The sequence below is a fragment of the Homarus americanus genome, unplaced genomic scaffold (genome assembly GCF_018991925.1).
Source record: "Homarus americanus isolate GMGI-L3 unplaced genomic scaffold, GMGI_Hamer_2.0 scaffold28, whole genome shotgun sequence".
Taxonomy (NCBI): Eukaryota; Metazoa; Arthropoda; class Malacostraca; order Decapoda; family Nephropidae; genus Homarus; species Homarus americanus.
This window is the reverse complement of record NW_024742238.1, coordinates 6,048,077-6,059,093: the sequence shown is the minus strand read 5'-3', so window position 1 is coordinate 6,059,093 and position 11,017 is coordinate 6,048,077. Positions and strand designations below refer to the sequence as shown.

The 11,017-nt window shown below is 44.5% G+C and overlaps 1 protein-coding gene across 1 annotated transcript; it reads right to left on the bottom strand.

Annotated features, from left to right (window-relative positions):
* Window positions 1-1,019: 1,019 nt before the first annotated feature.
* On the bottom strand, window positions 1,020-10,609 carry LOC121876568. The gene is made up of 4 exons (XM_042381769.1): window positions 10,520-10,609; window positions 9,580-9,814; window positions 6,175-6,380; window positions 1,020-3,000 (listed from the first exon to the last, which is right to left on the bottom strand). The coding sequence occupies exons 1-4, from the start codon at window positions 10,607-10,609 to the stop codon at window positions 2,308-2,310; spliced, it is 1,224 nt and encodes a 407-aa protein (XP_042237703.1). The 3' UTR covers window positions 1,020-2,307.
* Between the last annotated feature and the right edge of the window lie 408 nt (window positions 10,610-11,017).

Below are 11,017 nucleotides of genomic sequence, written 5' to 3'. Positions count from 1 at the left end.
GAATGAGTTTATCCATATTATGATAATGGACTTACAGTAATTTTAATCAAGGTATTTACAGTAAAACAGGTGCTGTTTGAATGGAGAAAGAGACATTCCTGAACGAGAGAGATATAGGAGAGGGAAGCTGCAACAATATGTCATGAAAAAGTCAGAGTGGATTTTTATGGAAAGCCAAGGAGAACTGAGACACACCTCTCCAAATATGAAAGGAGCACTCCAGGTAAGAGCTCTACTTGTATGTGAACTTGGCTTTTTTTCAAGGGTGCACAGTTGTGGAGAAAAAAAGGAAAAACAAATACCCTGTACTATACACGAAAGAAAACCAAATTTGTTCATATTCATTTTCAGGTGTTGATTCCAAGAAACACTGTAAGCTATGTGATTATTTCAGAGATGCTGATAATGGAAAAGGTTGGAAGATGCAGTTGATTTTTTTTAACGGTATTCCTGTATTTGTAAGGATTGGTTACTGCTGAAGCTTCAAGATTAGAAAAAAAACTGCAAGGTTGGTATTTCTCCATTTTGTGATGAAGGCAAGATGTGATTTAAGTGAAAAATTTATTTAGTGATGTACTGAAAGAATACCAGGTACTGTATCTGTCAAGGGTGTGTTGTGAGTCCAGTCCTTGGGTCGGATGTGAAGGCATTATCCAGTACTAACACTGGACAATGAAGGTCATAACAAAGAATAGACTGACTGTTCCATGGTACTACAGGTGTAAGTTTTCAGTCTCCTCAGGGATGTGGTGACTGGGAGCACACACAACTCTTGCATTGCCATATAAATGTTGCTGAACATAATAGGGTTACACATGGATGAAATTTATGCAGCATTCGTGGGGAGGGGTTCCCTCTTAAGACCAATTGGTCACATTTTTCGGATTACAGTACATCCCACTTGGATGATCATCTGTTTTATGCAGTTTAACTTTGGGTAATCTAACATAACCTAACAAAACCTTACCTGATGATATTTAATGACAGATTAAGAGGATATGGAAACATTAATTCTATGTGTAACTTTTTATTAAATTCATGATGTAGCTCAAGGACCCATGTTATGTGAAGACTCTACAACACAGCGGGGAAAACAGTTAATATTACCGAGTCAGTTCTCTAAGTGGGGCAAATAATAAGAGGTATCAGTAGCTGTAGGGAGCATTGTGCTGTCTTCAGTTGTTGAGTGTATCTAGGTACACACTCACTCTCATCCATTTGCAGGTGTTCAAAATATAAAGATAGACTTACGGACATTCAAGTGGTTTTTGTGGGTCATAACATTTATCCCATTTGCTGGGATTCCCATGTTGTTAATTGATGTGAGAATTTCCGTGACTCATTACAGTATTTAAAAACATTTCGACTTGTTGGTTTCCCTACTTAGGTTTCTGTACCCGCTCATGAACCAATGTTATATATGGTATACATACTAAACTTTGTCGATTTAGGTTAATGTACAAGGAAAAATAGCTTAAATGTACTGAAATTATTGTTAAGGTGTGAGGTTGTGCACACAATATAATTCTATAATAATTCACTAAAATCACACACACTTCACTAGTTCCTGGAATTGCCCAGCGTCAAGGTGAGCTATCAACAACGCCTTATGTCCTTTTCCACTCCGTAAAGTTATAAAAACAACACTAGACACTAACCCACCTCCCTCCTCTAGTGGCGTTCATGAACATCAGTGTAATATGGGATGACTAGTCTAACACTATGAAGGTCAATGCACTTTAGCTAACATTCTAAAGTCTGAACAATACACAAGCTCACACTGACTAGATAATATCCTGTACAGTATCACTTAACTCATTTTTTTTAAATGTTCAAAACTAATTATTTCTAAACATTTTATAAGTTGATAAACACTGACTAAAGTTGGACTACTGTACTATAGTGCTCTTTAAACACTAAATAGTATTGTAGACCTGTGTGTAATAACTAGAGCTCTTTTGTCTTACCAAGAGAAATTCTTATTCACTGAAACTACATTATAAAAACTACAGCCATCAACAACATACAGCAACTTCATTATTATGTTATTGTAGGTCAACTAAACCCCCAGCACTAAGTTACCCTTCATAGGCTGAGCCAACTAATAGTAATTCAGCACCCAGTTAACTGACTTTACTGCTATTCAGTATTATCGCTCAATGCCCGAGTCAACTGAACTGACTGCCCTTCAGCAGCTGGGTCATTTGTCCTGTCTGCAGTTGTGTGAGTTAGTGCTGGTGTTTCACTTCCTCTGGCCACCCCAGTTTATGTTACACAGCCAGACCTCAAACTACTGTTTAAAGAACTCTAACTCAAGCTAACTTGGTTAAGGTTGTCGTGCATGTAGACACTCTTGGCTTTGTTACCCAATGTTTTTTCCTGCCTGACTCGAGGATCACTTACTCTCAACCTCCAGGGTGACGGTTGTTTCTTGTGAGTCACAGCGTCTTCCACCAAATTCCTTATACCCTTTTTCAATACATCTTCTTTAGTGTGTGTCGTTCTCTGATTGCCCTTAGTTTGTGACATTTGTTGCTGCTTTCCATTCACGGTTTTAGATTTTGTTTCAGTTTTCAAGATCCGTTCCCGTCCATCTTGTTTACTTCCCCGCCTGACGTTCAGCACTTGCTTGATCCCAGCGTTGGTTCTGTCTTTCTTGTGTCTTGTGTCTTGTTGGGTCTCCTTTGTTGTCAGTCCCAGTGAAATGGTATTTATTGTGATCTGATGACTCGGATGATTGACTTCACAGTGCTGGCGAGTTAACTTGCTAGTCTTGGATTTCGGCTTTCTTATATGTGTGTCAACTTCAGGGGACCTTAGAGTAATCTGTGGGTCAGTCTCAGAAGGCTTTAGGTTGATTGGTTGGTCAACCTCCAAAATGCTGGGAGCGAGCACACCACCTTGTGAGTTGCTCTGAAGAATACTGATCTCGTCGAGGGATTTTTCTTGTGTTTCCCTCTTTTGTTTCCTCCACTTGGCTCGACGATTCTTAAACCACACCTATAGGAAGATTTTAACAATTATAGTGTGATATGACACACCCAGCTTATGGCAAGCCTATGCTGTAATGGCTGCCTGCATTTAATTTCACTTCTAGTAATTGTACATCTTTTTAAGAATAATATGATTTAACAGTGTAAGAAGGCAGGGAAACACTTCTATCATATACTAGTAATTTACGAAGAGTAATTGTATGACACTAGTGTTTACAAGATCACAATGGACACTATCACCAAGGTAACACATATGCTATACTGTATATGCATACTATACAAGACAAGATTCTGGGTATTGGGAAATGTTCCATGAATCTGAGAAGTATGAAGAAAAGAGCGTTAGTAGTCGGTGTCCAGATTATTAAAATATTTACAAACTTTGGTTCCTGGAGACTCATGTGTTATACCTGGACACAGATTGGTCCCCCAGCCTCACCTGTTGCTCCTCCGGCAGGGCAAAGGGCGCCTCGTGACACACACACACACACACACACACACACACACACACATACACACACCTTTTTCTCTACCCATGGAATATCCTAATTTAATGCTGCTTCCCACCCTTCACATACTGTACCTGCTTCGGGTTTTCCTCCCTTTATCATCTGTCCCCCGGAGATAATCATACAAGTGTCAAGAGCCGGTATTTGTGTGTATACGTCTGACATCGTGAAGGTAAAAACTAGTACAAATTCAGTATATACAGTTATCACAAGAAGGATTTAAAGGTGTTTGATGAATATATAATCAGTAGTTTCTGTTATGTCTCTTACAGTTACAGGTTTTCTGTATAATGTATCATACCGGTCAAGTGTTTGGTTTAAATTATTATCTTTGTTATTTCTTGTCTTTCTCTTCCCAGATTATTATTTTTTATTCTTTCTCTTCCTTTGTCTTATATTTCCATCTCTTTCCTTCTCCCTTCTTTCTTTTCTTTTACTTAAATGTTTTCTTTTTCACTTCATCTTTAGTTTATCATCACATCTAAATACCCCTCCACTTTGTTTCTTATTTATTTCTCTTTCCCTCCTCTCCTCCCTTCTCCCCCCTTTTTTTTACCATTTTCATCACTCCCCCTTTGCTTTCTTCCCCTCCCCTCCCTCTTCCGATCTTCCCTTCCCTCCCTCCCCTCCCCTCCCTCTCTTCCCCTCTCCCCCTCCCTCTTCCGATCTTCCCTTCCCTCCCTCCCTTCACCTCCCCACCCTCAGAGCTGGGCCGTGTCTCCTACGCCAGGTGGAGGCAAGTGTTTTTTTCCATGTAAAATCAAGAGCGAAGATTCTTAAGAAGACGGACTTGGCATGCAAATGTCGGGCTGAGCGTCTCTGGTGTTCCGCTCTGACGGAGGAATTTGCATACATGAATTAAGTACGAAAGCCATCACTGGGGAAGCTAATATTTGTTGAGGAGATGGGACACAGGTTGACACACAGGTGTACGCCAGGTAGGTAATAAAAGAGAGGGATGCGTCGGTAGATGAGAGGGATTGAAAAGGGCTTAGAGGCCACGGTGAGGGGTGGAGGTTATGCCAAGGTGTGGGAGGTGAGGGGTAGGGGAGAGGGAAACTGTGATGGAGGGGAGGGGGTGTGTATGAGACTCATCTTCCCTCCCGTGTGGTAGAGAGGAAGTGAGAGAAGGAAGGAAAAGCTGAGATATCCTTCCTCCCCCTCCCCTCCCGAAAGACCGTGAGGGAAGGGGGAGGGTTAGTGGGTGAAGTACTGTGTTATATGAGGGAGATAGTCTAGAGAAGGGAGGAAACAACTGCTCTTGCTCTCGTATCTCCCCACATCTTCCCCCCTGAGTGAATGAGGGAGATAGATGAGAGGGGGGGGGGGAGGTATTAAAGTGCCCAATCACATCCCTCTCATCTCCCTCCTCCCCGAGCGAGAAGTGACTATAGAGAGGGGAGTGATAAAGTACCCCCCCCCCTCCCTCCTCACATCCCTCTCCAAAGTGAGTGGGATGGAGAGGGATTAATGATGGCGGTACCCAATAAAAGCGTCGCCCCACCCCAGCCACTAAGTAGACCCCCGGTTAATGAATACGTTAGAATAATGATAATTCTCTTCTCTTAGTATTTTTCTCCCACTCAAACAGTCGCTTTGTTTTCATTCCAAACACCGCCTCTCTCTGCTGACAGTCCCCGGCTGACAGATAAGGTGATAGACTGTAGCTGATAGATAAAGTGATAGACCTGATAGATACGGTTGACAATAGGGATGATAGACCACACCGGTACAGCTGATAGATAAGCGTGACCATAGCTGATAAAGTGGTCACACACACACAGACACACCAGCCACTTACAGCCTTTACTTTTACGTCCGGCAGCCCCGCCCGCCCGGCAGCACAGCCAACCCGGGAACACCGTCTATTGTGTTTGGATAATTTCGCTTCAATCAAGATTACTCGTCTCAGAGCTTCGTCTGGCAAAGCTAATATTGTTGACTCTGAAAACACAAGAACTCGGCTTGTGGGAGTAAAAACGCTCCTAAGGTTAATTATCTATAATCTGATGGATACATTAAACTTGTGCGGGAAATCTGAAGACTTATGAATGTTGAAATAGGTGGGAGGGAGGGAGGGTGGTGGGGTGGGGTGAGATGGATGGGTGATGTTGTGGGAGGGGGGGTGTGGGGAGGGTGGCGTTGTGGGAGGAGGTGTTGTGGGAGGGAGGGTGTTGGGGAGGGAGGGTGGTGGTGTAGGAGGGGAGGGTAGTGGTGTGGGAGGAAGGATGGCGTTGTGGAATGGGAGGGGAAGGTGATGTTGTGGGAGGGAGGGTGATGTGGGAGAGAGATGAGGGTGACGTACGTGAGAGATGGGGAGGAGATTAATGGTTGAGAGAAGGAAGGAAGTGATAGGGTGAGGTAATGAGGAAGACCGATGAACAGGGGTGAGATAGATGACTGATTATGGACGCAGTGAAAAGACAGATACGTATTCACTTGTTTTTAAGGTGTATAGAGTGTCAGAATCCCTGTAAGGGGTTTAGAAAGAGTTGGATTCCTTTTAAAATTGTATAGAGAGGTGAATTCCTTTTAAAAATGTAGAGAGAGTTGGATTTTTTTAAGAGTTGTATGAAAAGTTAATACCTTATGTTGTACTCATTAAAGAGAGTGAGAGTGGAATAGACCCCTCATAGAGAAACGACTATTACAATGTACCCAGTCGCTCTCACCTCGACTCTCTCCTCCATCAGGTCGACCTTGAGGGCGAGCTGTTCCCTGAGGAGGACATCAGGGTAGTGGGTGTGCTGGAAGGTGACCTCCAGCTGGCGGAGTTGGTCCTCGGTGAAGATGGTGCGGTGGCGTCGCTTCCTCTTGTTAGGGGGGGCTCCTCTCCTCCCTGGGGGGTCCTCTCCCCCTCCTGAACCGCCCTCCTCACCTGCCCGAAGCAAGGTAAGTTATAGAGAGAGAAAGTACATTCATTTATTGCATTAGGAAGTATCACAAACCACCAAGAGGAAATAAGGGGTCACCTGAAGATTAGCCCCCTAAGCTCATCTCGCCTGAGGATTAACCACCATCACAACGCTACCTGAGGGGAGGGGGAGGGTGTTAGGTTATGTGAGGTAAGCGTTAGGGTGGTTAATCTTCAGGTGAAATAAACCGGGGTGTCTAATCTTCAGGTGATCCAAAGAACACCCTCCACATTGTAAGCATCTACCGTGTATTCAATATGTATCTACCAAGTTCAGGGAGTCGCTCAAGGAAAACTACACGTTCATATTACATGGTGAGCCTATCAGTGTCACGGACGGACGGACAGGGAAGAAAAACTATTGAGGTATATTAATTTAGGTAAAGCCGTTTTCTTGTGGTGTTAGGGATGACTAAATCAACAGTTTCAGTTAGTGTGTTGAGGTATTTAGTGCCATCTCACTTACTTACCCATTCTTCCCTCCTCTCTCCATCTGTCCTTGCACTTCCCTCCCCCGTTCTCCTGCCCTTTCTCCTTCTCTTACCTCCCTTGCCCTCCCTCCCCTTGTACTCCTTCCCTTGCACTACTGCTCTTTCCTCTTCTCCTACCTCCCCTGCCCCCCCCCTTCCCTTGCACGACTTCCCTGTTCCCTGCCTTCCCCCCCCCCACCTCCTACCTCCCTTGCCCCTCCCTCCTCCCTCCCTACTCCAACAGGCCTCGGGGTGTGCATGAGGAAGGGCGGAAGTGGAGGAGGAGTAGTGTGGCAGTATCACCCTCTCGCTGGTGGCACTCGAGTCTGGACTGGTGCAGGAGACAATAGTGGCACTCGTGAGGGCCATGAGCTCCCACGCTCGGGTTTTTAGGGATTAGTGCCCTCGACGGAGGCCCAGCTGTCCCCTGATTGTCTTCATCCCTGGCGAGAGTACCCCACACATTACGCCATGTCCACCATGTTTTTATGACGTCTAAACCTTTTCTGGTCGAGAACAACCAAGTGGGCTACAACCAACACTGTCTCACATGTAACGCTGCTATGCGAATTTTGTCGACTGTTAAATTATTTACATCTTTGTTTTTCCGTGGAGAAAATTCTGCCCGAGGCAAACTCCTGAGATAATTTCCTTATAGAGTAAAGAATCCTACCGCTATGTTAATATACGGACAAATGGACATCTTAAGTTCCCTGTTTCCCTCTTGAGTTACAGTAGTTAGTTGAGCTGCACCAGGTTAAGGGGGTTAGGTAAGGTAAGGTGTTCGGCGGCCGTTTAGAGACAACTGTCCTTAGGTTTACTTGTTCGATTCCGGGGCACTCCCAGGTCACTTAACTCTTAATGAATACCTAATGTTAGTGTTGGGGAAGTAAAGACAATCAATTACAGTGCTGGTCATGATGCCTCCTTCAGTGTGCTATATCCACACTGGCCGTAGCGGGTCGTCATAGTAACTTGTTATCAGTTAGGAGTGTTCATCTACCACGCTACTCAAGATTATTTTTTTATTAAAGCTTCCTCCTTGGTCGTTTATCTTGCGAGATGTGAACCAAGTGTCTTACGAAACAAGAGAACATGTTTGTTATTTTTGTAGATGTATTAAATGTATCTTGAAACTGAATAAATAACATTATGTAAAGTGATGAATGTAGTAATTAATATGTATGTATATATATGTTTAAAAAAAAGACAACAGGTTTATCAGAATTACCCGACAGATAATGAGAAACGTTTGGAGTGTATAGTGAGTGGCTGATCAGTGAATGGGACAGATCTGGCTTAATTTTACCTTCCCAGATATGTTAATACACACACTATACGATAGTAGTGGGCAGGTCAAACACTCGGGGACAACATTTTCAATCGAACATAAAAAACTGTATATTATTTTCAACTCCTCGTGCGGTAAATAAATCCTGAATCAATATCTAGATGGTTTTGGAGAGAAGAAAGAACAATAATGACTACCTCGACCAGATCCACTGATTTAACGACCTGTGTACAGTAATAACCCAAGGAATATTGAGACGCACACAACAGGTTATCATATATAGTTTCCAATACGCCCTCCTATATATACAGTATATATATGGTGTTTCTTTATCTTATCACTTGTATTTATTTGGTCGATTTTATGCGGTACTTGATGTAAGGGAAATATGTGTGTGATAGTTTCCTGAGACACACGTTTACATCTGGGTAAATAAATGAGTGGGTATTATGACAACTAGTTACAGTCACTGAAGAATTTTTGGTAGCGGGGGGAGACGTGTGCATAGATAGTACACGTATACAAACAAGGTACAGCACATTGTGGACGTATACAAACAATTTACATACAGTGCAGGTATATAAACAATTTACATACAGTGCAGGTATATAAACAATGTATACGGTAGGTTGAGCTTGAGTCCTTGTGTTGCGCATCACTGTAACATCAAAGAACACAAATACAGTAAACGGCATCATCTCCCGTGTAACTACCAGTGGTCCCTGTGATGAGGCTCTGACAACACCCAACCCAAGAGTGTTTTATCTATGTATAAATAATAAATGAAACAAATATATAGAGGTGTAAATGGTTTTGTGTAGATTTCCATATAATTGTTGTTGTTTTGGACAGGTTTAAGTAAATTTAGGTGGGTTTGAGTAGAGATGGGTAGAGTTTGATGGATTTAGACAAACGTAAGTAGATTTGGGTAGATATAGTGAGAATTGAGTGGACTTAGTTGACGATAAAATGAAGATATAGGAAAATTAATGAGAAAGTCCTCACTTAAAGGCAGACTAAAGAAACCTTTGGCTTAAGATTATCTTACCGGTACTCGGGGTGTGTGGAGACAGTTGTGTTGGTAAGTGTGACGACAGGGGTGTTGGCAGTTGTGACGACAGATGTGCTGGTAGGTGTGGTGACAGATGTGCTGGAAGATGTGAGGACAGGTGTGGTGGCAGGTGTAGTGGCCAGGCGTCTCGTGGTGTCAAAAGACTGTCCACCGTGAAGCCTCGGTGCCAGGCTGCCAGGCCGCCCCAATCGTGACCAGGTGGGAGGAGCTGAAGCCTCAGGTGTGTGGCAGCGGCTGTGGTGGGTGGCAGGATGGGTGGAGGGTGGAGGGAGAGGGGCGGCCAGGGCCACAGGTACTGGTGGTGGCACCCGGCACACTCTAAGCACTGACGCAGCTCCTCACGTGACAGGAGGTACACGTTGACAGAGTCCCTCAAGCTGTCAGGGCCCCCTGGTGGTGGCCGCGTCCCTGTAGCCAGTCCGTAGTCTGGTGTCACCATTGGGCTACAGACAGAAGACATGACACTATCAGACCCAGGACCTTGAGGGTGGCACTCGAGGACCTGTCTGCTGGGTCTTTCATCAATAATGTCTTTCACCTTCACCAGCTTGCTGTCACCTTCACACTGAGTGAACATTATTTCCTGTGTACTAAAAGCATTCATTGACCAGCAGAATCGTTACTTACAGTAAGTTCGCACAAAAACATAATAATAGTTCAAGTCCTGAGCCGTTCAGGGATAATGTTTCGGAGACCGTTCTGCCGAGTTCCCTGGAAACGAGTAACATTACGTTTCCGTTAGCCCGGGGTGTTTAGGGGCTGACAATAGCTGGTGTGCCTTGCCACTAGCGATGGGTGTCATGACGTCATGAATATCAGGATTATACGATCAACGGATCACGTCAGTCATTGTTCAGTAGTTCCTAGCGTGAGATTCTGTGTTGCCTCTAGTCTAGACTCTAGGTGAGGGATGACGGAATCTCCTCAGCTCGAGTTAGGTCAGGTAGTGGCGTGTAGGCGCTGGCGTCAGCCCCCCACTGCCAGGTGGCGTCAGCTCGCCTCTGTCAGGTGGCGACGTACAAGTGGTGGCGTCAGCTCGCCTCCGTCAGGTGGCGACGTGCAGGTGGTGGCGTCAGGTGGCGACGCGCGGGTGGTGGCGTCAGCTGCCTTATGATAGATCTCATCACCGACGCGAGTAACAGAGTGGTGGCTTTTGAACACGCCTTCTTCCTCCCCCCTCCTCTGTCATCCGCGCCCCGCCCCTCCTCTCTCCCTACACCTCCTGACCCTTGCTTCGTCCCGCCCCCTCCACACGCCCCTCCTCTCTTACCATACCTCCTGACCCTCGCCCCGCCCCCTTCATACGCCCCTCCTCTCCCGGACACGCGTGCTCAGAGCTGAGGTCAAACAAAAGCCTCATCTTCCCACTGGTGACTCAGGAGGATGCAGATAGTAATGGTGTTTATCTGGCGTTATTTTCTCTGTGATTAGGAAGACCTAATTGACACTAATCATGATTAGTAAGGCTTATTTGCTTCATCGATATATTTTTAACAGTTTCACCAAGAGTGGTTTACACTTTTTGTCACCATCCACCAAGTCTGATCGTTTCTTTAATTTCCGCATCTTTTGTCTCCTGCAGGAAATCTACACTGTGCAAAATGTCTTATAAGTCGCGCACAATAGGGAAATTACAATACAACGTTCTCATAACTATCATGAGCATGATGTTAATCTTGTTGTATTCAGATGTGATGTTTTTCTTTAATTCTTCAATGGGTCTTTGACCTGGATGTTGTCGAGAATTTTTTTTTCAACTAATCGGTGT

Excerpts from the sequence above, each read along its gene's own strand:
- LOC121876568 (XM_042381769.1), bottom strand. The coding sequence starts at position 10,609 with ATGAGGCTTTTGTTTGACCTCAGCTCTGAGCACGCGTGTCCGGGAGAG. Across the intron at positions 9,815-10,519 it reads GGCGAGGGTCAGGAGGTATG|TGTGAAGGTGACAGCAAGCT; the intron begins GTAAGAGAGGAG and ends ATGTTCACTCAG. Across the intron at positions 3,001-6,174 it reads TGATGGAGGAGAGAGTCGAG|GTGTGGTTTAAGAATCGTCG; the intron begins GTGAGAGCGACT and ends ATCTTCCTATAG.